We start from the raw sequence: 27,209 nt of genomic DNA, 5'->3' as shown, positions 1-27,209 counted from the left end.
TCTTCAGTCCTCTGCCCTTAATCTTTCACTCTCTCAGTAGACACTAACTCCAGCCCCAGCTCCTCCTCCCTGAGGAAGACAGCGAATATGCTCTGCTCAGGCCTGCCACCTGCATCTGAGCTGGGAAGTCCCATTAGACCCACACTTCAGTAGTGAGGGAACTGGAGTCCGGTCCCCCTCTCTGGAGTTGGAGCCTTGACAGTCCTGTTAATCCCACTGGGTGAGAATAAGACCATCACTACCGTTTTTGAGCCAAATTTGAAACAAGCTTTGTTAAATACTGGCCAGGGGGATGGACACTGGCCAGGTCCATGCCTGGGATCCCCAGAGAATGGTACCAAATTACATCAGGTGCTTATAAAGGCAAAACCTACCTGGCTTCGAACTTCCTGCCTTTGTCTGTCTGATCAGGGGCAAGCAGGCATCTTGACATACTTCTGCCTACGTGCCTCACACCTGTGTGTAGTCCAGCACATCCAGTGCAGTTGGGGCAACCAACCTTGTTTACAGAAGTGAAAACCCGTGGCTTGTCATCTTACATAAACAACAGCCCCCAGCATTCCAGGAAGTTATCTGTCCTTGGGCAAGTGGGGCTTTCAGGTTAGAGGCATTTTTTGTTTTACAGATCTGTTAAGCACAGTAATTTAAACTTAATACATAACCTTAGCCCTCATATTTCTTGTCTAACATTTGAGGAACAGTTGTCTCCTGTACTTGATCCAGGGCGTTATGAGTGGTAAGACTGGTGGTGTGTACTGGTTACACCATCATGTAAAAGTTATCATCCTGCCTCGAGGACTGGTGTGTACCCATTATGCCATCATCTAGAATTAACTTGTATGACAGGAGGTCTGGTATGTGCCAGTCACGTTTTTTTCACTAATTTTTTTTCTGTGTGTGTGTGCATGAGAAAACACTCCTGTTTGTGAGAGTCATAACTTTCCCCTATTATTCCTGTCCTTTGTCTGTTTTTCCTGCTGCCAAATTCACAGACATTTACTTAACACAGGTGTTGGCTATTGAGAGGCTGTGGGCTGAAGGAAGCAGAAGTCCTCGCCCATACCCTGAAGTGTGCAGTCTTTGTGACCCTCTCTTAAGTCAACTTCCTTGACGATTGTTAGTCCAGAGACCTACTGACGGAATACTGTCATTGTAAAGGTGTGCTCCTTCCTTAGATGTCCTTTCTGGGAGGAGTTTGCAGTCCAGCTGGGAAGAGATGCTTTGTCTGAGAGGATGGTGTCACACACCTGGAAATTGTACACAGATGCTCTTAAAAGGGGAAGTATTGAGTATAGACGGGTGGGTCAGGGGGAGCCAAGGCTGTAGTGGTGTATGGCGGCGAACCTGCTCCTGCACAGAGCAATGGGAACAGGGTGCCTCGGTGTGATGGATGACCACGGGAGGCAGTGGGAACAGGGTGCCTGGGTGTGATGGATGACCACGGGAGGCAGTGGGAACAGGGTGCCTGGGTGTGATGGATGACCACGGGAGGCAGTGGGAACAGGGTGCCTCAGTGTGATGGATGACCATGGGAGGCAGTGGCTGTGCACTGAGGCTGTGTATGGGGTGTACAACAAGTAGGACCTGGCGTATGGAGAGGGGTGAATGCGGGGCTGGGTTCATTCTCAGCCAGGTGGTTGTTGGCTTGAGACTCAGGCTATGGCAGCAGTAGAGGGTGCTGAGATGTGGTGGTTGCAACATTGTACCGGGAGTGGGGATCACATGGTCCTTCGACCTCCTGAGCTGTTTGCAGCACTTGGCTCTGTGATCCCAGGGGATCCACTTAATGACCATGAGGCACAAGGACAAGTGTCAGGTCACAACGAAAGCCATCACTGCCCCTAAATTGTCCCCCTCTTTAGAAGTCCCCATCACTATCCCTCTGCTTCCAATTCAGGATAGTTCCCAGCCAGCTAGTACTGAGCATCAGAAAGCCAGCAAGGCAGGGGAGCATAGGTAGGTAGAGAGGATGCTCCACCATCCTCTCCCACCTGGACCATCCAGCTGTGGGACTCCATCTTCTCCACCTGGACCATCCAGCTGTGGAGCTCCATCCTCTCCACCTGGACCATCCAGCTGTGGAACTCCTCCACCTGGACCATCCAGCTGTGGAACTCCATCCTCTCCACCTGGACCATCCAGCTGTGGAACTCCATCCTCTCCACCTGGACCATCCAGCTGTGGGACTCCATCCTCTCCACCTGGACCATCCAGCTGTGGGACTCCATCCTCTCCACCTGGACCATCCAGCTGTGGGACTCCATCCTCTCCACCTGGACCATCCAGCTGTGGGACTCCATCCTCTCCACCTGGACCATCCAGCTGTGGGACTCCATCCTCTCCACCTGGACCATCCAGCTGTGGAACTCCATCCTCTCCACCTGGACCATCCAGCTGTGGGACTCCATCCTCTCCACCTGGACCATCCAGCTGTGGGACTCCATCTTCTCCACCTGGACCATCCAGCTGTGGAACTTGCGGCATTGTGGTGTCCTTCAGCCAGCCAGGCAGCACTCACCCTGCATCTGCCTTTCAGTATCTGAATTTCAGTGCTGACTTTGAAACTTTCTTCAAAAGTGGAACAAGCCAGGGGAAAGTGTGAGCAGCTAGGAAGAATTTCTCTTGCTTCCGAGGGCTCAAACCAAAGCTTCACAGTGAGCTAATTAAGCTTCCAGCCCCAGTTTTAAAAATGCTTCAAGTTCTGTCAATCATTCCTTTTGATTTTTTTTGAAAGATGTAAAATATCTGTATTTTTTTCTGATCACCCAAGCAATGCATATTCATTATAAAAATTTAAATAATGCAGAAGTGCATGAAGGTAAAAGCTAACCACCCCCAGAGGTGACCTACGCAGTATATCCATATGTAGAGAGCATACTTGCCAAGTTGAGGTGTGAGGAAGAATCTAGAAGTCGTCCAGCTTTCCTTCAGCATGGTGGAAATAGGCTGTCTGGCCAGGGTAGATCACACCTGTGCATAGATACCGCACACGGCCCAGGGGCCCTTGACATGACTTGTTATGGAAGTCACACTCTGTGCCTAACAGGCAGACGCTGAAAAAGCAAGGGGGACAATTCTTGGTATGTCATTGTCTTCTGCTGGTTTTCCCACGTCGGGTGCCAGAAATGCGTCTCTCTTAGTCTAAATTTTTGTTGTTGTTGTTTGTTTTCTTTTCGAGACAGGTTTTCTCTGTGTAGCTTTGGAGCCTGTCCTGGCACTTGCTCTGGAGACCAGGCTGGCCTTGAACTCAGAGATCCACCTGCCTAGGTCTCCTGAGTGCTGGGATTAAAGGAGAGCGCCACCACTGCTGGGCGTTGTTTTCATGTCTTAAGAGGGATTTCCAGTCTCTCTGCTTCTCCCTAAGTCTCTGTATGCGTTCCTTGCGCATTTTCCATGGGACATAGTCATTCATGTTTCTGTCCTTCACTTAGGAGTGACCCAACTCTTCTTGGTTTCCTTGATGGCTTGTGTAAGGGCTCTGGTATTTGGGGTGAACGAACACACTTTGCATACATGTGAATTACTCTCCTCACCTCCTGAGCTGTAGTCCACTGTAACTTCATTGTCAAATCGTCCTATTGTCTTGCTCCTGCTGACGACCTCGTCACCTGAGGGCTTGGCCTCCTCTGTCTAAGGCTTCAGTCAGGTCAGGTTGTTTCTGTGAGTTACATGAACTGTAGAGACTGACCCCTAAGGTGCTTGTTTTTAAATGATGAAGTTCATTCCTACGAGGGCTTAAAATCCATCTGTTCATTTCCTTGCTCATGCGCTAACTCACCTTTGTCTGCCTGGTTCCTGTGACTTCTGTCTGGACTCTCCCCTGCTGTAGCTTTTCCTTCCTGTGTTGGAATCACAGCATTTGAGTGACTGTCTTGTGGAAATGTTTCATGGATAGTGACTTAGCTCTTAAAAACCCACCTGGCTGTCATTTTACACTTAAGTTTCAAACAAACCTTAAAGCCTGTGTGTTAAGGTCTCTAAAATTTTGGTGAGATTCCAAGCCCCTGTGGAAATTACATGGACATTTGGGTTTGGTTTTATCTTTGCTTCCCATTGAAGCTCATCCACCCTTCAATTTGTGTAAGCCTCATCTGTCTTTTTTGTTATGTGTCTGGTATTTCCTTACATCGCTCTGTGTTTCTCCTCAAATGCATCCCTGAGCCACTGTTTGGGTTAGATGTCACTAGGCTGTGAAGGGGGTTTTCCAATTGTGAGGGAAGCTTTAACGCTCTGGCTGGTAATAGGCATTTCTCCAAGATTCAACTACATAGACTCTGATAAAGTTACTGTGTTTCTGCTGTTTTCAGCTTATTTGCTGCCCAGTAGAATCTGGAACGGTGGTCAGGAGAGGCCTCTTTTCCTTGTTTTAACTTCTGTGGATTGGGTGTGCCTCAAGTGTCCCCCTGAGAGAGTGCACATAAACAGACAATGCCAGGAGATCTGTGTGCACAGAACTCTGACCCGCAGCCTCTGTCACAGTCGCCCAAGTCAGTCAGGACCTGGCCCATGACTGCCAGCCTCTGTTTCAGCCTCAGGTTCAACATCAGGGCCAGCCACAGCCACAGGAAGCCAAATGTGTGTGTCCCTGACCAGAAAGAAGGTACCTTGTGTCCTCCAGCCTCCTCACACCCTGTCTTCACTGAGGCACCTCAGGCTTCTCTGTCTCTAGCTTCCTCGTGCTCCCATCCATATTCAGTGAGGCACCTCTCTGTCTCTCTGTGTGTCTCTGTGTCTCTGTCTCTGTCTCTCTGTCTCTCTGTCTCTCTGTGTCTCTGTCTCTGTCTCTCTCTCTCTCTCTCTCTCTCTCTCTCTGTGTGTGTGTGTGTGTGTGTGTGTGTGTGTCTGTGTGTCTGTGTCTGTGTGTCTGTGTGTGTGTGTGTCTGTGTCTGTGTGTCCTTATGGCCCTCCAGCCTCTGGCTGCCCTGAGACTTGGCTTCCTCACTACAGCAAGCTCTGGAGCTGCCTTTGCAAGCTGCCCTCCAGATGACCTTGGTTTGTTCTGACACAGCCACTTTGCCATGGTCAGTGATAGGTTTGCTAATGAACAGCAGTGAGTTTCTGGACTGCCCAGGCCTGGCAGCATGAGAGTGTCAGTGACTGAGAAGGTGTTCCTGAGGGTCCTGCTAGGAGCCAGGGCTGCACAAGCTGTAGGCGCCAACCATGTGCTCCTGCCCGTGCAGCTTTTGCGGCTGAGTAGGAAGACAGACACTCCTCAGCTAACTGAGCAGCTTGCTTCTGTGTTGAGGTGGGGGGCGGGGGGGGGCTCCAGATTAAGGAGTGGGGGAAGTTACCTCAGAGCCTGGTGTCCTGTAGGCGGAGGAAAGGTGGAGCCATCGGAGGCCCAGGGCATGAAGGAGAGGCTTCATACCTACTCTTCTGCTTTCTGTGTGTGTCCTCATTTCTGTCCCACGTGGTTTTTGCTGTGGCTTCATTGGTTCCATTTAGATGTAAGTGAACGTGCACAAGTCCCATCATGACTTGAATTGATTTTCATTGTAGCTTCAAATTTTTCAGAATTTGACATGTCAAGGCTGTCAGTTTTTTCCTAAGTAATATTTATTTTCTCCACAAAACAACAACAACCCCCCCAAAAAAAACATCCCCAAAGATGCTGTGCAATCCCCACTGAGTGTCTCTCCGAAGAGTGTCTGCCACTGCTCTGTAGCTGCTGCGCCAGCTGGAGTGGCACCTGTTAATTAACTGTTGCTGAAGATGTCATTGAAGTGACAATTGCTGTGGGATTATGGGCTGCTGTCTACAGAGGCGAAAATATAGAACTTTAGCAAGGCAGGCTTATTTTTTAAGTTTTTTTATTTACACCTCTCTCTCTCTTCTCTTTCTCGCTCTCTTCTCCCCCCCCTCGTGTGTGTGTGTGTGTGTGTGTGTGTGTGTGTGGTGTGTGTGTGTGTGTGCAGTTCACTTGGAGGCCAGAAGAGGGCCTGGAGCTGGAGTTAACATGTGGTAGTGAGGCCTCGTGCAGGTGCTGAGAGTTGAATTTGGGTCTTCTAAAAGAGCCATATGTGCTTTTAGCTGCTAGCCCTAGCCCTAAGTTTATTTTATAAGTTAGCATAAAGCAGAGAGACCGAAGAGACATGACCACCCGTGTGGAGCCCCCTCCTCCCCACAGGTGTTCCTTCCGGAGACTCGGTTTTATGCCTTGGAAGGGCAAGCTGGAGAGCTCCTGCCAGTTCTGTCTTTGCATAGCCCTGATCCCTTCTTGCCAAATTCCAGCATTTTGCTTCCAAGGTCACAGACTTTAATGTCTCAGGAGACCCTGGGTCACCCCAAGTCCATCTGGGTCATCCGGGTCACCGCCTCAGCTTTGTTCCTTAATTCAGTCGTGTGTTTGCGGAATCCTGCTGGTTAATTCAATCCTGCTGCTGTATGAAGCCAGTTCACAGGTTACAGAGATTTAGAATGAGGACATCTTGTCAGGATGTGTGGAATGAAGCTAGACCAAGATGGCTCCGAAGCTTCTAACCCCAGTGAAGTGTGGACTCATGTTCACCTGGCACCATGGTTGCTGTGGGTGGCACTTGTTACCCTCAGGACAAGGGAGGCTGGCTGGTCCCTAGGATGCCCTGTGACTTAGAACCCACAGTTCACCAGCGTTTCCATCCATACCTGACCATGGGGTCCAAGACAGGTGCCTCTGAGCTCACCCTTCACACATTCTACTGTGGCAGTTTTAAGCTGGGTGTGGTGGTACATGCCAGAAATCCCAGCTCATGGGAGGCAGAGGCAAGTTTGAGGCTACCAGTGTCTATTTGGTGAGTTCCAGGCTGCTTGGGGGTTATGTAACAAGACCTCTTCTTAAAACACACACACACACACACACACACACACACACACAGAGAGAGAGAGAGAGAGAGAGAGGGAGAGAGAGAAGGAAGGGGCAGAGGGAAGGGGGAGGGAGACAGAAGGGGAGAAAAAAGAAGGAAGAAAAAGGGAGGAAGAACGGAAGGGAGGAGGGAGAGGAGGGAGAGGAGGGAGGAGGGAGTTGACTTAGCTTGTGGACTGGCTTCAGTGGTGAAGCATTGGTTGATTGTAGAAAGAATAATTCCCTACAGTCCTTATGCCCTGACCGCCTCTTCCTACAGAGGCAGATGCTAAAGAACCCCAAGAGGGGTGGGGTGGCCACAGGTTAGCAAGATGCAAATGTGAAGGTCCCAGAAGGAAGCCAGTGTTGGCAGGGTCACATTTGGCTTTACAGACAGAACTGCAAAGTGTCTTCCACAGTTCTGAGCAGTCCCACAGTGCTCCAGAATCCGCTTTCCACTCCAGCAGATCACAACAAAGTAACTATATAATAAGGACGCTGTGACCGGAGCTGGGCAGCTCATGCTCATTAATATTCCCAGAGCACTGAATGCATGGAAATGGCCTGTGAGGGGAGCTCCTTGAGGATTTGCTCATAATTAATACAAAATCATTCTCAGTGTTTTTTTTTTTTTTTGATGAGTTGGTTATAATGAATGCAGAATAATTCCAGAGTTCTTTGACTTAATGAAGTCTGGTTTCTTTTAGAGCAGCAGTAAACTGTTTGGATTGGAGCTGTAGAGATAACTCCCTGCTTAAGAGCCCTGGCTGCTCTTGCAGAGGACCTGGGAGGTGGCTCATAACCACCTATAACTCTAGTTCCATGGGATCTGATACCCCCTCTGGCCTCAGCAGGCACTGCAAGCACATGATACACACACACACATACATACATACAAGCTAAATACCCCACACATGAAAATTTAAAAATGAATATAAATAATTATTCTAACACATAATCTGATGACTGGAGAGGGCTAGAATGCTTTCCATATGCCTTTATAGGTGTGTGTGTGTGTGTGTGTGTGTGTGTGTGTGTGTGTGTGTGTGCATGTGTGTGTGCTCATGAGTGTGTGTGTTCGTGTGTATGTGCATGCATGTGTGTGCTCATGTATGTTATGAAGCTTCTTGGCAATTGTGCCACTTATACCTGGTTTTACTTCAAAGGTGTATAACCCTGAAGCCTGTGTAGTTTAGATAAAATTGATACATTTTTTATCACCTTTTGTGATAAAATTGTTACTTTTTCATCTGTTGGGGAAACTTGATGTGTTTTCTGGAAGCAACTCCTCTCACTGTGTGGAAGAGGCTGGAAGCTCCCAGGGCTGTGCCTGACCTGGTTCCCACCCAGCTGATGCTCTGGGAGCTCAGGACAAGTGGATCGTGGGTCCAGTAGAATTGGTGTGCAAGGCATGTCACAGTTCTTTACCAGACACTCCTTTGTGTGTAAGATTCTGTCATCAAGAACTTGGCATCCCCACTGCACTGGTTCCCACTGTCCTGTTTGTCCTCTATGTTTGTAACATGGTTGCCTCTTGTTTCTCTGACTGAGGATAATACTAAATATAGTAATAGTAATAACAGTAACAGCAACAGTAGAATAATAGTAATAACAGTAACAGTAGAGTAATAGTAATAACAGTAACAGTAGAGTAATATTAACAACAGTAACAGTAGAGTAATAGTAATAACAGTAACAGTAGAGACAGTAACATGAATGTGCCCAGCGGCGCAACATGAAATGTCCGCAGCATCACTGTGTCACACTGAGGGCTGCTAGTGCAAGGTGTGTGGTGTGCTAGTGCAGGACAAACCCACCGGCTCATAAATCAGAGGTTCCTTTGAATTGTAATTAATTGCATAGTTTAAATGCTTGAGAAAAAAAATTGCTTGCGTTACCTACTGAGAATCCCCCAATTGTCCCTGAACACGGCTTCTGGGTCTCTCCTGGTCTCTGATGGGTTGGCCTGGAGACCCCAACTTCTGGTGCCTGTGTGTAACATGTTCTGCTTTGGTCAAGCCTGCCATGTGGATGTGTGTTTCTGAGTATGGTTTGGGGCTCTCTTGCCTTGGGAGGACCCTTGGTGTGAGTTCACGTGTGCAGCTGTCCTGCTGTGGTCTGGGGACACCGTTCCCTTGTGTTCATCCACCACCTCAGGTCTTACAGCCTTTGTACCCCAACCCTTCCACAATGACCCCTGGGCCTCAGAAGGAGGGGTGAGATACAGATGTCCCACCTCGGGCTGGGCACTCCACGGTCTCTTATCTCTGCACCTGACCATTTGTGGCTGTCTGTGTTAACTGGCGTCCACTGCAGAAGGAAGCTTCTCCAGTGAAAATTAGAGCTCAAGATAAGACATTGTGATAATGTGCACAGCAGGTTCCAGCCAGACCACATCTCTGTGGTGGTATCTTGTTTGGCTCGTGGACTTTTGGTGGTGGCCACATCCTAGGGGGCATGGCTTCAAGTGTGCACAGGTGACCCCCTTAGAAGGAAGAAGAGGGGTTGGCCCGCTCTCTTGGGCAGTAATTGGAACTCCACAAGGGCAGAGACTGCATTTTCAGGAGCAGGCACACCATAGTGGTTATTTACTATTAATTGTATAAGTATTTCCCTAACAAATACCTGTTCATCATTTGAGTCTTAAACCCGCCTTCACATCCCAGCATGGAGAGGGGAGATGGGCACAAAGGCCCCCCCTCCCACCTAGCTAGCCAGCTATTGGCAGCTGATGGCTCTAGTCAGTTTTGAGAATGTTGCTCCTGGTAAGATGACCACATTCCAGTGGGAGGCCATGCATTCAGGAATGTATGTACAGCAACACAAGTTGGACTTGGCTAAAATAAAAAGGCACCAAGTTGGGTGGATAGGAAAGGGAGTGGATCAGAGAGGAGCTGGGAGGTGGGTGACAGTGACCAAAACACATTATATGAAATTCTCAAAGAACGTAAAAAAGAAAAGAAGAGAAAGAGAAAATCCCTTGGCCCATTCTAGACTCTTGAGCAGACGCTGGGGATTTGAAGCTTGGAAAGCTTCATTTCAAGGAACTTTCTCACATAAACAGTGTTAAGTGCCATGCCACATTGAGTCACAGAGCCTCGGCCAGGTCACATGGCATGTTATTTTTATCGTCTTATGACAAATACCTTTTCTTCTTTTTTTCTACCATCAGGACTCGTTGGTCACGTCTGTCACATGTTCATAGAAACCGCCACGCTGTGCTTGGATGGTGACAATAAAAACAGCACAGAGCCGGCAGCCGCGCTGCTGGTGTCGTTGCTTGATATCCTGCTGGGCATGCTGACACACACCTCTAATGTCGTGCGGCAGGCTTTGCAGGTAAGTCATCCTCGGGCCTGTTCGTCCTGCCTCTGTGCTCTCTGCTTCATAATCTTCCTCTAGCTTGGCTATAGGTATAGCCTATATATATATATATATATATATATATAATATATATATATTAGGTGTAGCCTACCCAGGCCATGGGAGTTGAGGGACGTGACCAAGGAAAGCCAAGTGGTCTTGGAGTCTTAAGGGAAGGGGAGAGTAGGCATCACCTGGTAAAGCAATCGTGTGTGAGGACAGCTTTTGCCTTGGGCACATCTTGGGTTGGCCAGCTGTGGGCAGATCTCTTTACCCACCCTCAGCAGGAAGCTGAGCATGCTGGGAATAACAGGCTGGATGGTTATGCACATGTTACATATTTGTCTGAATCTATAGTAATTTTGTTCATTCTTTTCACAAAATACCCGATGAAGAGCAGTTTAAGGAGGGTTTTATTTGGCTCACAGTTAGAAGGGCGGTAGTCTAACACGGTGGCCAGGCACAGGGGCGGGAGCGGGAGGTGGCTGTGCCCATGGAGTTAGCAGTGAGGTAGCAGGCAGATATTAACACCAATGCCCATCTTGCTCTCTTCATTTTTTGTTCAATGCTGGCCCCAGTTCATGAGATACCTTGCTCTTGTAGTTGACAGTGAAGGCTAACTATCACGGGTCTGTCCGTCTGTTTTCTGTCTGTCTGTCTCCATGTATATTCCCTCACTTGCTCTCCTTTGTAACTGATAAATACTCCGCTGTAAGATGAGTCTGAGGATGTGGATAGCACAGCCATGGATAGAACAAGTCAACCATGAATATGACCGACCCATGTTTTCCCTCTGTGCTCTGTGAAAGGGAGAGAGGGGGTTTTAGTAGATACTGTTGTGTGATAGGTCCATTTCATTTTAACTCACTGACCAGTTGAGTCACGTGACACTTGGATCAGGAGAATGGTCAAACCATTGGCCTGTTTAAAGTCCTGGGGAAACGACTGAGTCTTACGTCAGATGGTCCCTCAGCGCTGATAGAAGCAGATTCCTCAGTTGGGACGGAAATGTCATCTCCTCTTTCCTGCCCTGCCCCCATGGGTCTCTCTTTAGACAGTGCTGTTCTCACTGATGCTCCCTCGGGGGCTTGTCATGTTCTGTAAGATGCAGAGCACTCTATCCACTCCCAGGGCCGTGATGACCAGTGTCTGTGGAGGATTGCACCAGGAAGACAGTAAATGAAAGGATCAGAAGCTGACAGACTCCAGGACAGTGGCCTTGCTCTTTGTAATTCCAGGGGATTAGGTGGAGACTCTGGATTTTAAAAACCGAAGCTCCCTAACACAGATTGGTTCCCGGTTCTATTCATGTTGTCCACGCTCACCCCAGTGCGTCTGCTTCTGTTCTCTTTGTAGCCTTTGACCCCACTGTACTCCTGCCATTCTCTCAGTCCTCCTCACAGAGTGTGTGTGTGTGTGTGTGTGTGTGAGAGAGAGAGAGAGAGAGAGAGAGAGAGAGAGAGAGAGAGAGAGAGAGAGAGAGAGAGAGAGCCAGGAGTGGCTTTCCCAGGTGGCTGATGACTTTGATCTCCGTGATCCCTGGTGTCCGTCTGCAGGAAGTGAGCCCTCAGTCTGAGTTAGGGGAGGAGTTGGGAGAGAAGTGCTCATCAAAGACAAGTCCACCCATCCGGGCCTGGGTGCTCTGCACACCTGAAGGCTTTCTCTGGCAGTTTTAAGACCCTCCTCACTGGGGCTGTGTCCATGGAGCCGGTGTCTGTATCTGACAGGAGCTTCTTCACAGGGGCAGTGGAAGGGTGCAAGATTCAAGTCTAGGTCAGGTATGTGAGCAGCTTTGCTTCCTGGAGAAGAGAGGCCCGGTGCAGGACTGGAGTGAGCAGGTGAGGAAGAGTCAGGATCTCCATGAGTTCCTACCCCAGCGGTCTCACGATTCGGAATCAGTCCTCACCCATCTACCCAAGTGTGGGAAGGCACAGAGAACTCACAGGCATCGCGAGAGACCCGGGGATGCCATCTATCCAGATCCCCCCCACACACCCCCTTTACCTGCGTGACTCTGAGCCATACACCCAGCTGTCTGCACACCGGTTTTCTCATGCGTGAAGCCAACACTGTAACTTCTGTGAAGGATTGCCGTGAAACCTAGAAGAGAGAATAGAGCATACTCCAACGTCATGTGTAAGCATCTTCCACGTGCCTGGTCCTGGGAAGTTGGCAGTAACCACTGCTTGTTTTGTGAGCACCAGGGACAAGACAAACTTACCACCCTGTTGGCTGGAGGTTGCCTTTGCTGAGAAAACCAACCCTTGGGAAGCCAATGTGCGAATCTGTTTTGCCCTTAGGATTCCGGCATAGAACCAGGCACCTATAATCTCAGGCAGATGAAGGGAGAATGGGTGTGATACAGGTGTTGATTTAGACAGAGCACTCCACAGTCTTGTCTGCCTTCTCAGTAGTCTCTGTCTGCTGACCAGTTGGGGATCTGCCTGTTCATCACCATCTCATGGAAGAAGCGGCTTCTCAGACGAGGGTTGACAGACACAGTGATCTGCGGGTACAAGAGCCATTAGGGGCTGTTTTTATAGGAATAACAGTAGGTTCTTCATACCCATGCCCAGGCTCAGGGACCATCAAGGTCTAAGAACCAAAGGCAGTAGACGAACAAAGAAACCACCCTCCAGACACGAAAGGCAGATGCCCACGTGAACCTGGTGATGATGACAGCGAGCAAGACCTACACAACCAAGCCAGACAAACTCCCAGCGTGGAGCGGGGAGGACGACATGAAACCACCCCTCACTGAAGAGCTGTTGGCAAGCGATAGCTGCTTAGAGAGAGTCAGTTTTCCTCAGGGGGTGGCCCATGGTATGTCAACCGCTACCCAGGCCAGGCCCCACTCCCAAGAGTATTTGAACAGCATTAAGTTGGGTGGATTTAAAAAAGTAGGAAGAACATGAAGTTGGGTGATTAGGGCGGAGTGGGGGGGAGCCGGGGAAGGGTAAGTGTGTCAAAGGGCATCGTATAAAATTCTCAAAGGACGGACAAAAGTGGGGTGTTTTTGTTTGTTTTTAAAAGGAATGGAGCATTAGTTTTTGGGAATCATTAGTTGTTTGGTCAAGGAAGACTGCCAATATACAAATGCTGCTGCTTGTGGAAATGTGAAGATCTGAAGGTCAGGGTACTCTCAGAAGGATAACGGGGGCTCCTGAATCCAGTTTTGAGATTGGGCAGGAAACCAGACTTCCTGGTTGCGGTTCTGTCTCCCAGTGCTGAGGTGGCGTCAAAAGCTTGCTGCATGATTCTAGCAGGGGACAGTCAGGCCGTGTTGTCTGTGTCCGTGTTGCCCTTGCCCTGAGCTGCGCTTGGTCTCTCACAAAGCCTGGGCTGGCTGGGGCCGTCCTCTGTGTCTGTGGTGCCTGGTGGAACTTCTCACTTTGCAGTCTCCATGGTCTTCCCTTGTGTCTCTGCCCCATGAACCACCTTCTGGTTGCATCTTGAGTATATGTGACATTTCTGCCCTCATCCTGGTCAAGTCTCTCCTTTCCCTTAAAAACAGCAATGTTCCATCGTTCCCTGTGGCGTGGCTTTCTGACTCGTCTTCACCCCCACCCTTCCCCAGCGCCTCTGCAGCCTCCCCTGCCTGCCACCCCTCTGCCTGCCCAGCCCCAAACCAAGCATCATGGGTTCCTTCCTCCCTCACCTCCTCAGTGCTGGGATGACCCTAGGGCCTGTGCATCTGAAGCAAGGGCCCCACCACCAGGGCTATGCCCTCAGCCCCACAGTATGTCTGGTCACAAAAGTTTTAGCGTGACTGTCCCATCACCATTGGAAGAACCTCTTCGTGGTGCTGGGATTTAAACCCGGGGCCTCATACATGTGAGGCAAGTCGCACCACCATGTGCTGGGTCCTGGTAGGACCTCAGCATAAGTGACAGAATCTTCTTGTTGTCCCCTCCTCCTGCACAGATTCGCCTGGCCTCTGCTCATCAGGACCTGTGTGGAGTGCCTGATGGCATCACTAGATTCAAGGGCAGGGGGTGGGGTGGAAATGGCAGGACTGTCTTTAGAGCTGGGATTTTTTTATACTGAGAAATTATATGTGTTTTTTATTATTATTCCATTCAGATCATGTCACATGGCCATTTACTATTAAATGTGGCTCATTAGTTGATATTCCCATGTTGAGGAAATATCATGTATGTATTTCTCCAAGAGTTCTCTGAGATACATGCTCATACCTCTAGCAGTTTGCTTGTCGTGACCTCCAGATGCCCTGGAGCCTAATGCTAAGCTCACCATTTGCTCCCAAAGACAACCTCTACATTGCAAGTCATGCCAGCCTCCAGCTGCAGCAACCCATGCCAGACCTTTCCTGCTGCACAAACCAGGGACCTGGGTATTTTCCTCTTTTTATTTGTCCACACCCAGTCTTCCATGGGGCAATGTGGAATTCTACCTCAGGTGTCTAACCAGTGTACTCACTCCTCTGCAAACCTCAGCCAGACTCCTGTCTTCTCTTGCCTGGACTGCAACACTTGGGCAGGTCTAGGATGCTTCGTGGCAAGGGATGGTGTCTTCTTAGAAAAGAGTCAGTGGGACCAGAGGCAGAGGAGGAGGATCTGCATGGCAGAGCCAGTGGCTGTGTCCTGTAGAGACAGGAGCCCCAGCATACCAAGGGACCAGAGAGCTGGCAGTCAGGGGCAACCTAAAGAGTGAGATGCTGAGGTATGAAGAGAGGCAGGCCTGGAGCTCTGTGGTCTCTCTGGGCCTCTCTGGGGGCTTCCATATCCATGAAGGCCCCTCGAGGTATAGGGCTCCATTATAGGCAGAGAGAGTCCTTTGTGAAGGGTGTCACTAAGTTTTTAATGTGTTCCTCTTACAAACTGCAAAGTTGAACTCTTTCTTGAACCCCTGTCCACTGTAGAGAGGCAGCACTGGAGAGGGTCCTGTGGGCAGGTGCCCACACGTGGGCTTGTTCCGTGGCCTCGTTCCGTGGCCTCATCTTCGTCAGCTCAGAAGGCTTAGATAGGGTTGCTGGCCCCACAGCATCTGTTGCAGCTCACACCCCAATCTGCAAACCTGTCTTTGCCTTACCAGCATTCATCAGTGTCAGCTCCAAGACGGCGTGTTAATGTTTAATGTGCAAAGGCTGCTACTGTGCGTTGGCCTGTGCCTCAAAAGGCCGGGGATCAATGGCAGTGGTGCTGAGAGAGAGGTCCAGGTCTCCAGGAGAAAACTGCTTTTCTTAGAAAGGCGGGCAGGAAGGAGTCAGAGGAGAGCAAACTAACAGTTGCCATTCTTCCCCTCAGCCCAGGAAGGTTCCAGCTGTCAGGAGGGTGTGGGATGCTCAGCAAAGTCCTCGGCACCAGCAGTAGCAATAAAATAATCAGGCAGGTGAAACCCTGTCTGCAGGCCTGAAGTGCAGGAATCTTGGCTTTCCGGGGAGGACCCTGGAGTCCAGGTTCATGATCTGGGGCAGAGAGGCCTGCTCTGTGAGGTCAGGCTAAGGTCATGTTCTAAAAGCCAAGACAGAGAAGCATCCTGAGCAAAATGTGCACGTCCCAAAGCTAAGGTGGTCGGAGAACCCGTTCTGAAGCTAAAGCACTTCATCTCCGCAGTAGGAATGTTTGCAGTTGGTTCTGTGAAGACCCACGCAGAAGATCTAATCTCAGATCAGTGTCTTGTTCCAGGACACTTTAAGCCTCTGTGTAATGGTTGCTGTGTCAGCTTCCTGGGATCTGGACTCACCTGGGAAACAAGCCTCCTCTAGGCGTAGCTGGGAGGAACTGGCTGTGTGAGCTGATGTGGGAAGACCTATCTCCTCCTTGGGGCCGACCATTGCCTGGGCAGAAACCCTAGACGGTGGCAGGGAATAAAGCTAGCCGAGCACCCATGCATTCATGGCTCCCTGCTTCCTGGTTGTGGATGCAATGCTGCAAGCTGCTTCACACCACTGCCTGATTTAACTTCCCTCAGGATCTGGTCCCCTCGAACACTGAGCCAGAATAAAGGCCTTTCCCCTTAATCTGCTTTTGTCGGGGTATTTTTATCAAAGCCACAGGAAAGTAACTAAGACGGCATCCCGAGGAGTGGAGAACCATCCTCAAAGCCTGTTCGTGTGGGTTGGGTGGATACTCTGGCTGGTGTGTGTCATAGGTGTGCATGGAAACACCCAGAGGTGAGTGGGGTGACTTGGCATTGGGTGACCTTGGTTTGACCTTTGGCCTTGTTGCTTACTGTGTGTCTTCAGATGATTAGATTAAAATTTCCTCTACTCCAAAAAAAATGTTTTGGGGTCTCCCTCTCTCTCTCTCTCTCTCTCTCTCTCTCTCTCTCTGTGTGTGTGTGTGTGTAAGTACCATGTATATGTGTGTGCTTTGTGTGCTCACAGGCCAGAGGATGAGGTCTGGTGTCCTGCTCCTTCACTGTCTGCTTCCTTCCTTTGAGGAATCCTGAAGCTAAGATGGAGGCCGAAAGCCTCAGGGAGCCTCCTCCCTCCTCCCGCACAGCCATGTCTGGCTTTCATTTGAGTACTGAAATCTGAATTCAGGTCCCTTGGATTTACATAACAAGCGCTGTAGCCCACTGAGTGTCTGTCTGTCTCTCTGGCTGTCACCCAGATTAAGATTTTCTAGATCTCAGTTTCCTCACTTAGAAAGCGGGGCGAGAAGCGTGGAATTAAGTTGGCTGGGACGGTAGGTTGCTTTCCCACTGCAGGGCAGACAATGAATGTGTGCACTTTCACTAGGAAACATTCCCCGTGGGCCTGTGTGTCCCCAGGCTTCAACTTAGTCACAGAGCCTCCAGTCATCTCTGTATGGCTGGACTGCAGGAGCCATCCAGTAGACTGACTGACTGTCCTACCTGCTTAGCCACACTGGGCATGGGGCTGAGGTGAATGGTGCCTGTGGCTTCTAACATTTCATCCCAGTCTGCTTTTATATGCAAAGAAGTTAGGGGCTGAAGTCCTGTGAGACAACAGGCTCTGTTCTAGAGTGTGGGCTTTGGTGGGAGGGACGGATGGCGTGGTCGCCTGCTGGATTAGTTAGGACCTGTCTGTACTGGGTCCCACCTTCTCCAATTTTCATGTGACCAGAGGCTTTTTTTTTTTTGGGGGGGGGGGTTGTGTGTGTGTAAGTTGACTGTTCGGGACACTTGGGGAGCCCTTAGAGGTGAAGCCTCATTGGAGGAAGCGGGTCGCTGGGGGCGGGGCTCGAGGCTTTCTAGCCTGGCTTTGCTTTTTGTCTACTTTCTGCTTCCTGATTCACACAAGCATAGCAGAGCCTCAGGCTCCTGCCCCCACAGTTGAGAGCGCCTCCCAGCACCACACCTTCTACTGTGATGGACTGGACCCTCAAAGTGTGGTCCGGATAAGCCCTTCCTGCCTAGTTTAGTCGTTTGTTTTGAGACAGGGTCTCACTGTGTAGTCTTGGCTGGCCTGGAATGTTCTGTGGATCAGCCTGGCCTTGAACTCACAGAGATCCACCTACCTTTGCCTCCTGAGTGCTGGGGTTAAAGGCGCCACACCCCACAGAGTTGCTCTTTTGAGACACTTTGTCACTGTGCTGAGGTGAGGAAGGAAGCGAAAGTGGAGACAGCTCCCGCCCCATCCCTGTGGTGTTGTCCAGGTCTGCACTCTTGCCACATTGTCAGGAAGCACAGACTCTCTTAAGGGGCCTCCATCCTTCCAGCACTTGGAGGACGGGGCATCATCCTCGGCCCCTCCTATCTGCCATCCAAGTGCACTTGCCTCTCGCTGCCAACTTGACTAATCTCCTAGACCACATGTGTTTCTTTTCCTTTCTTTCCAGGCCCAGAAGTCAGGCTCAAGAGGGGACACGCAGGCAGCAGAGGACCTGCTGCTGCTCAGCAAACCGCTTACAGACCTCATCAGCCTGCTTATCCCGCTGGTAAGGCTGTGCCTGTGTGAGGACTCGCCTATGTGAGGACACATGTGTGAGGACTCGCCTGTGTGAGTTGGCTGTGTGAGGACTCGCCTGTGTGAGGACAAATGTGTGAGGACTTACCTGTGTGAGGTCGCCTGTGTGAGGACACATGTGTGAAGGCTTACCTGTAGAAGGAGTCACCTCTGTGAGGGGGCCTGTGTGAGGACATGTGTATGAGGGCTCACCTGTCGCCTGTAGAAGGACTCGCCTGTTAGAGGGCACCTGTGTGCTTTTTCAGAAATGCTGAGACTAAGAGCTGGAGAGATGGCTCAGAGGTTAGGAGCAGTAACTGCTCTTCCAGAGGTCCTGAGTTCAATTCCCAGCACCGAAAAAGCAGCTCACAACCATCCATAATAAGATCTGATGTCCTCTTCTGGCCTTCAGGCAAATATGCAGACAGAACATTGTAGACAATAAATAAATCTAAAAAAAAAAAAACACTTAAAAAGAAATGCTGATTTTCTTTTGTCTGAATTTCAAGAATGCTTTATTTCCTGTTATTTTAATTCCCTTCAAAACTAGAACCCAAAAGAGCTTCCAGAAGGCCATTTTTTTTCTGTAAAAAATACTAAATTTATGCTTGATTTTAAAACCAGGTGGCCTGTCATTCATTAAGATAGTATTTAATGTCCAGGCAAGATAGTACACATATGTTAAATGAGCTCGAGAGGCAGATGTGTCACAGTGTATATGAGGTCAGCCAGAAGCACACAGTGAGGCCCTGTCAGAAAACGGATGGACAGATGGACAGATAGATTCGCACATACAGATACATACTACATACACACATACAGATAGGTAGTACATACATACACACATGCATTCACACATATAGATACATACTACATGTACACATATAGATAGGTAGGGATATACATACACACACACATGCATTCATAGACAGAATTAATAAATAAGTAGGCAGAATCAAATCCAGCTACTCCCTGAATGAAGGTAATGAAAATGCAATGAATTCCAGTAGGACAGATCCTCTGAGCATCTGGTCCCTTCCAAGTGGGATTTCTGAGTTGTAGAGGACACTGCAGAGTTAGAAGGGAGCAGACACAGCCTCCCCCCCCCCCCCCGCCAAAACTGTGACAGAGCAGGGTTAACAACAAGCTGGATTACACAAGGCCCCTAAATTTGTAGGTGACACCAATGCAAACCTTGAGCTTTGGGCAGCTCAGTGGTTTCAGCCAAATTGAAAGAGACCCCAAACATGGTGACAGGTGACTCCCCCTTACATAGCAGCCAGCTGGGGTCAAACCTCATAAAAAGCAAAAAGCTTCAGGAAGGCCCATGATAGCAAGGCCTCTTTGTGCCTCCAGAATCAGATGAGAACTGTGTTCCTCTGACCCCTGCCCCTGTGAGGCTGGCAGCTCACTGGTCAGGTCAGGACTGAGGCTGGTGGCTCATTGGTCAGGTCAGGACAGCTGGTGTTTGGGGTTCACTGCCCTTGTGACTTCAGGATCATAAATGCAGTTTGGGCCAGTAATTGTGTAGGTTTGATTGCATCCAGGAAGTAAAGGTGTGGTTATATGTGGTTGCCTGTAATCCCAGGACTCGGAGGCTGACGAAGAAAGATTGGGATGAGCTTGACTCCAGCCTGGGCTGCGTAGTAAGTTCAGGCCAACTTGAGTTACAAAGTGAGACCTTGTCTTACCACTCAAACAGACCCAAGTAAACAGACAAAACAGCCTTAAAGGTTCAGCTGGAGAGGAAAGTTTATGTTGTGAATTACAAATGGCAGAAAGAATTTAGGAAATGGGAAGTAGGCGGATGAGAACTGGGTAAGTTGCAGCTTACCCAGGAAAGACATGGCCCTGAGTTCATGTGCATGGGCTTCACCTGCTCTGCCCTTACCAGCGGGGGAGGGGACCAACAGAGCAGTCTGTGACCTCATTGTTTGATTTGCCAATGGTAACTAGTTATGAGGAGGCCGCGGGTACTCAGTCAGCTAGACTTGGCTCCATAAGCACCATGCAGTCTGGCCAGCACTGGCAATTGTGGGGTTCTTTTTCTGCTTCAGCAGGGGCCTTACTTAATCCCCCCTTTTCTGTGATGTGGGGCCCACCTTTACTTAACAGAGAAGGTCTCTGGAGCTGTTGAATCTAGAAACCCAAAACTTCAGAGCTTAAGTGTCTGGTCTCAACACCCACGCATTCTTCACCAACATTCTCATTGGCCTCTGGATTCACTTTGAACCCATGAAACCCTAAACTCGGTCATATTCAGAAACAGTCGGACTGGCAGGGAGTGTGTTGGGTTAGACAGCTTCTGTGTTTTTGGTATTGTTTTTAAGTGTGAGGGGTTGCCACGACAACAAAACAGGCCTGACAGCAAGCACCCTTCACAGCAGAGGCTGCCGAGGCTCCCGAGGCTTCACAAGTGCAGAGGGAGGCTTTGCCCACTCTGTCCCCCAGACAGTGATGGACACATTGGTTTGCCCACCCTGTTTCCCAGACAGTGATGGACACATTGATTTGTCCACCCTGTCCCCCAGACAGTGACGGACACATTGATTTGTCCACCCTGTCCCCCAGACAGTGACGGACACATTGATGGAAAAAGGTACTTGCCGACCTCACAAAGCATTTTTGTTTAGGAATGATGAAAGATGCTGTTTACACTCCTGCAATGCAGTCATGTCCCATTCCTTAGCAGAGGTAATTAGGGAATATAAATGAGTAAGAGATGCCTTCAAAATGCAGGCTGCAGCCTCGCACACTCACTCTGTCTGCCAGTGCTGTTTGCCACAGGTGCTAGGACCTCTGGGCATGGCTGGCGTGGAGTGATAAACTTGTTCTCAGGGGAGGAGAGCAGTCGGTCCCACCCCGTCTTTCAGAATAGTTGGATCAACAGGTGTCTGTCCAGAGCGATGAGGTCTAGAGTCAGAGCCTGCTATAGTGAAGCATCTGGCCCTGGAGCAGAGCGCCCAGACTTGAAAGACCTTGAGCAGTGAATGCAGTCCAGCACCCATGTTTCGTGTTGTGAGCCAATCTCTCCTGTAAGCCGGCAATTCCTGAAGTCAGTCATGAGGTGGATCTTTGAAGTCGGCAGACGTGGCTGCCAACCAGCACAGCTGCCCTGCCTGCTGAGTCTCCTGCATCACCCCTCTACCACCTCAGGCCTCCAGAAAGTCCGAAGGATGGCACAGAGGCTCCCACAGAGGCATCTTTTTGTCTTAAATTCTTTTATATGTTACATTGGACCACCTAAAACAGCTACCATGTGCCCAGGTTGGCCAACAGCCGTGCATTTCATTTCCCTTGAGCTCGGATGAGGAATAGTTGACAAGTCACTGACTAACACGGCACAGGGTTCCTTACTTGAGCTGGAGTCATGTGGCTCAGGCTGGAATTGGCAAGAGGTGAGACCACCCAACCACTGATCTCAGGTGAGGGACTCTGTCTCTGAGGCCTTGGAGGACTGATAAGAAGAGCTGGTGACACTGGGTCAGGAACAACTTGACATCCATCCTGTCACTGGCTCAAGTTGTCATGTGTGTCATTGGCTCACATTGTCATGTGTGTCATTGGCTCACATTGTCATGTGTGTCATTGGCTCACATTGTCATGTGCATTATTGGCTCACATTGTCATGTGTGTCATTGGCTCACATTGTCATGTGTGTCATTGGCTCACATTGTCATGTGTGTCATTGGCTCATGTTGTCATGTGTGTCATTGGCTCATGTGTGTGTCTAAATTTTGCCTCATCTTCTGCTTGTTTTGTTGAAACTGTCTCTTCTACCCCATTGAGCAACCCCTCCTTTTCTCAGCCCCTCAGCGCCCCCCCCCGCCCCAGATGTTGGGCTCTGCTCACACCAGAGTCTTTGGCACAGAGTCCAGTGTCTCTTTCATAGTCTTGTGCTTACAGTGCTTCCCAGAGCCCCTCCCTTGCCATCTCTATTTCTATGGATTTCCTTCTGGACGGAGACTACACAGTCACGGGCATAGCTCTTGTCACCGCTGACATGTCTCCTGTGTTCACATGTAGCTCGCCAGAGCACCACCTCTCACTGTCCACTATAGAGTGCCAGTGTGTGTGAATTACCCCAGGACAGCACTGTGTCCCGAGGGGCCCCGGCTCTCCGAGGTGCTGGTTGCCAGCCTGAGACTCTAGAGGATTGGTGGGCATTTGCCTAATGTATGTGAACTGCATTGTGTGCACCCAGGGTCTCACTGGGGCCTGCATCTTCTCTGGGAAGGATTAACACACATTTATAGCTTTGCATAAAGCTAAGAAAAATAGTAATAAAGCTACCGAGCACCTTGCTAGAGCACGCACCAAGTAAAGATAAATTTTACAATGGCCATTTAAAAATGTAACTGGCCACAGGAGAAGGCACCGGGATTGCTTTCCTATGGGGCAGAAGAAATGGACTTTGAGTTTGAGTTAAACAAAGGTGACTTGGGGAGCGTTGGCCTAAAGGCAGGAGGATGGACTTGGTAGTTTTGAGGCTCTTTGCAAATGTGGTCCAGGGAAAGTAAATGCACCCTAAAGAGACTGGAACCAGTCAACTCAGAGTCATGAACAAAGCAATGCTTCCTTGTTTGGGGTGCATGTCTGAAACCCTTGAGAGATGCTTGAGGCCCTGCATGAACTCAAAAGTGAGCTGGCTCCCTACTGACTGTGCTCCAGCCATGGCACCTTAGTGATAGAAGGGTGTGTGGGATTTTAGATGGGCTCTCTCCCTGGGTATGTGACATACAGTCCTTTCTTTTTATGTTGGGCCATGGCAATGAGCTGCAGCTGCCCTCCACCTTCCACTGTGGGATGAAACAGCCCACACAGTGCATTGCATTGTGAGCTTTGATGTTTGGTGGATGGAGAGTGTTAAATGCATTTTCAATAGACTATGGGTTAGCTAGAGCAGTAGTTGTCAACCTGTGGGTCACAACCACTGTGGGGGTTACCTAAGGCCATCAGAAAACAGATACTTACAATTCATAGCAGTAGTAAAACTACAGTTACGAAGTAGCAATGAAAATAATTTTAAGTTGGAGGAGGTCACAGCGTTAGGAAGGTTGAAAACCACTGATGTGGACGTAATTTGGTTGTAAATCAGGAAGCTTCTACATCATGGTTTTTCCTTCTGCGTGCATTCCTGTGATAAAACGTAACATGCAGATTAGGCATAGTTCAGGGTGCTGTAAGTGGTTAACAATAGAGCAATGACAGCCGTGCAGCCCAGTGAGAGGCTGTCACCACCCCCACATGCGGTGGGCGTGCTGCTCAATCCCCCCCCCCCGTGAGATCCAGGGGCACAGCACTGCATGCTGAGCTGTAACAAGGAGAACGTCACAGGCGGCCACTGCCCTTCTCTGAGGGTCCCTGGGAGGTTGTTCCAAGTGGCCTGATGGAATTGCCCACTCTCCGGCTCCATCTGGGTTGAGAGTCGGTGCTGGCCCAGCGTATCCACCCTGTATATGCTGCCCCCACCCCCGCCACTCGCCACCAGCTATCCCAGTTTCCAGATCAGCAGAATTATTTCAGTTCTTCTACCCCGGGCAGCCGTCAGAACAGCCACTTCTGGAAATCCGTGTAGCGTCCCCAGCCCATGGTTACTCACAGACACAGTATAGGAGCACAGTGAAAAGTCCATAACAGGCATCCGTCCCTGGTCTGTTCTGACAGCTTCAGGACTCCGTGACCTCTTTGTATGAACATGTCTGGGCTCGGGAGTGTGCAGTGCTGTGCACATGATTTACATTTCAGGGTGCGAACGTCAGTTTCTCTACCTCTTCTGCGGGATGGCCACCCTATTCTGGCAGAGACCATCTCTCTGTTCCGTCTTGGGCCCTAGGACAGAGGTTGAATACAAATTGCCTAGGAGGAGGAGGATGGCACAGTAAATCTTCACACTGCGACTGAGAAGAAACCAAGTCTGTTCACCTAGTTGTATGCGCCTCCCTACCGTCCTCTGCCGAGCTGTCTGCTCCTCAGAGGGTACGCAGTGGGGACAGCTGGCAGCCACTCACCTCAGCAGCACAGAGTCTTCTCTCTAGTGGCTGCCCTCCCCTTAGCATGTAGGTCTACACTGGCTTTTCATCGGGCAGCTGATATTTCTGAAACTGCTTGTACCCTGCCTCTGACTGACCAGGAAATGCGCAATAGCTCTGACCAGGGACCACGTGCATCAAGAAGATCACTGTGCTTGTTATCTGTGAAAATGAAATATCCTGGCAGCTCTGGTGAGAATGGAGGCTCGAGCATCGACTATGGATGCCTTTGTCTATGGCCATGCCATCCCGAATGTGCCCGGTCTCATCAAGATGGATGCCACACATGGTTACCCTCTTCCACAGGGAGAGACACAGAGTGTGGCAGATGGTGTTTAGACTTGGGTAGCTTTAGAAAAGGAAGTCTCCAGGTGTGCCCCTCCCCATTACTCTATGGACATTTTTCTTGATGTGGTTACAAGGTAGGTTTTTTGTAAACAGCGTTTTATTCTTGGCTGAGGTGCCCTGATCTAAGTTAAACAAACAAGCAAAAACCTCAAAGAATTCACTGATGGGGTACAAGGGGTCCTGAAAGGGGTGCCCCCAGAGAATGCTTCTTGGCCTTGGATGACCCACAGTGCAGCAGCCTCGTGAATCGTCATGCCCACTTGCACGCAGTAAAGCTTTGTGTTTTGTGCCTTCCTGGGGAGACATGAACAACTATCTACTCACCCCAGCTAGGGCACCGAGGAGGACAGGCCAAAGAGGTGCGTCCCCCCAGATCTAGCTTGGGGAACCAGTGGTTTGGTTGCGGCTCCCTCCCATGAGGTGACCACCCGAATGTAGCTGAGGGGACAGTGGGTTAGCTGGGATTTCTTAGCATAACACCGGTGACTCAAAGGTACATGCACCTCCCAAGAGCCTGTGCCAGCATGGTGACAATTCAAGAGAGCCCAACATGCAGACAGCTCCACTGAGGTCTCCTCCTCCCCAGAAACTGCTGCCAGTTATAAAACCTTTTTTTTCCGGGGGTGGGGGGGGGCAACTTGTGAGTCTGAAAGGGCTGGCTTCTGTGTAAGTCTTCCTCTGCCACCTAGGAAAGTCATCTGAACACTAGAGTTGACTGGGCAGTGGGGCTCACTGAGGAAAATGGGGAGTGGGAGTTGGAGGGACAGAAAATCTGGGACTGTGAGATATGGGTCATGCACGAGCGTCGTAGTTGATAGAGAGGTTTTCAAGCTCTTTGTTCTGGTCCCTGTATGCATGCCTTGACTAAAATGACAAGAGCATAGTAGCTCTGTGTGGTTCTGGTTGGGTTTGCTTGGTATCCATGAGGACAAAGCCTTCATGTCTTGACTCAAGTGCAGGGTTGGGAAGGTTGAGTCTCAGAGCCAGGTCCCGTGGCCAGAATTGACTGTGATTTTTCTATTTGCATATCTCCCATCTTGTGACCAGGGATGACAGTGAGCTTCAGATTTGGGAGCTGCAGAGTTAACGATTTCACTTTAGCAAGATCAGAAAGTGGTTCAAGCCAGTAGAAATTGACTCAAGAGAGCTGGTCACAGGAATCAGGTGCAAGATTTCACAGCAAAAATACTGGCATTTGGACTGGGTTGTGGTTCCGTGGTGAAGCTCTTAGCCAGCAGCGAGCCCTTGGCTCCTGCACAGGAAATAAAACAACAGCATGCCCTCCCCCTACTCCCTGTGTTAACTTCACCAAGTGTACCAAGATCATTTAAATAACAAAGGAAATTAAGTTAGACAAAACCCAGTAAATGTGGGTTTTTACTTTTTCAGTCTTTGGAGTTGGAAACTGATTATGGGCTCTTAATTGGTAAATTAAAATGTAAATAAGTGCATGTCAAAAGCTTTCAAGTTATCCCTGCCTTTAATCCCACTTCCAGAAACCAGACTGCACAGGAAATTATTTTAAGTGTGGGGTATTTGTGTAAATACACAAACTCATGACATTATTTTTAACATCAAAAAACTTCTTAATAACTTGCTGATTGCTCAATTAGAAATCAAATTCTGGTTTTTAAGATTTCTATGTGTGTGTGTGAGGGGGTCAGAGGGCAACTTGGGAATGTCTGTAGCTTTGCTGAGGTGGGTCATCTCTCTCTCCTGCTTCTGCACCCTGGACTGTACTCCAGGCTAGCTCACCTTCACCCAGTATGCTAGGCTAGCTCACCTGTGCTTGTATTCTAGGCTAGCTCACCTGTGCTTGGTACTCTAGGCTAGCTCACCTGTGCTTGGTACTCCAGGCTAGCTCACCTGTGCTTGGTTCTCCAGGCTAGCTCACCTGTGCTTGGTACTCCAGGCTAGCTCACCTGTGCTTGGTACTCCAGGCTAGCTCACCTGTGCTTGGTACTCCAGGCTAGCTCACCTGTGCTTGGTACTCTAGGCTAGCTCACCTGTGCTTGGTACTCCAGGCTAGCTCACCTGTGCTTGGTTCTCCAGGCTAGCTCACCTGTGCTTGGTACTCCAGGCTAGCTCACCTGTGCTTGGTACTCCAGGCTAGCTCACCTGTGCTTGGTACTCCAGGCTAGCTCACCTGTGCTTGGTACTCCAGGCTAGCTCACCTGTGCTTGGTACTCCAGGCTAGCTCACCTGTGCTTGGTACTCCAGGCTAGCTCACCTGTGCTTGGTACTCCAGGCTAGCTCACCTGCGCTTGGTACTCTAGGCCAGCTCACCTGTGCTTGTACTCCAGGCTAGCTCACCTGCACTTGGTTTGGCTCACAGTTGCAGGGTGCAGTCCATCGTGGGAGGAAGGCCTGGCACCAGGGGCTGGAGGCGATGGTCCCTTTACATCTGCAGTCAGGAAGCAGAGAGCCATGGGTCCTTGTGATTGCTTTCCTCTGTCCCCTTTCAGGGCCCAAGTCCATGGACTGGTCCCCTCCCAGCGTTAGATTAGAGTGGGCCTTCTAGCATCAGTTAAGCTAATCAAGAGAATCCCTGATGGGCACCTCCCAGTGGTTCTCAATGCTGTGGCCCTTTAATGTGGTTCCCCATGCTGTGGCCCTTTAATGTGGTTCCCCATGTTATGCTGACCCCAGCCATAAGATTCTTCTCATTGCTACTTCACAGCTGCAATTTTGCCACTGTTGTGAATTGTAATGTAAATATCTCATGTGCAGGATACCTGATATGTGACCCTTGTGAAACGGCTGTTCAACC

General features: G+C 49.8%; 1 protein-coding gene across 6 annotated transcripts in view; it reads left to right on the top strand.

Annotated features, from left to right (window-relative positions):
* The window catches only part of Ulk4 (unc-51 like kinase 4), a 271,374-nt gene that overhangs the window by 154,335 nt on the left and 89,830 nt on the right, over positions 1-27,209 (top strand). For all 6 annotated transcript variants that reach the window (XM_027415417.2, XM_027415412.2, XM_027415413.2 and 3 more), the window contains 2 exons: positions 9,993-10,159; positions 17,953-18,051. In XM_027415417.2, the coding sequence (XP_027271218.1) occupies positions 9,993-10,159; positions 17,953-18,051 (266 nt within the window). The remainder of the gene's footprint in view (positions 1-9,992; positions 10,160-17,952; positions 18,052-27,209) is intronic.

Source organism: Cricetulus griseus, chromosome 4, assembly GCF_003668045.3.
Source record: "Cricetulus griseus strain 17A/GY chromosome 4, alternate assembly CriGri-PICRH-1.0, whole genome shotgun sequence".
NCBI lineage: Eukaryota > Metazoa > Chordata > Mammalia > Rodentia > Cricetidae > Cricetulus > Cricetulus griseus.
The sequence above is the reverse complement of the archived record's forward strand: the minus strand, read 5'-3'. Positions and strand labels throughout refer to the sequence as shown.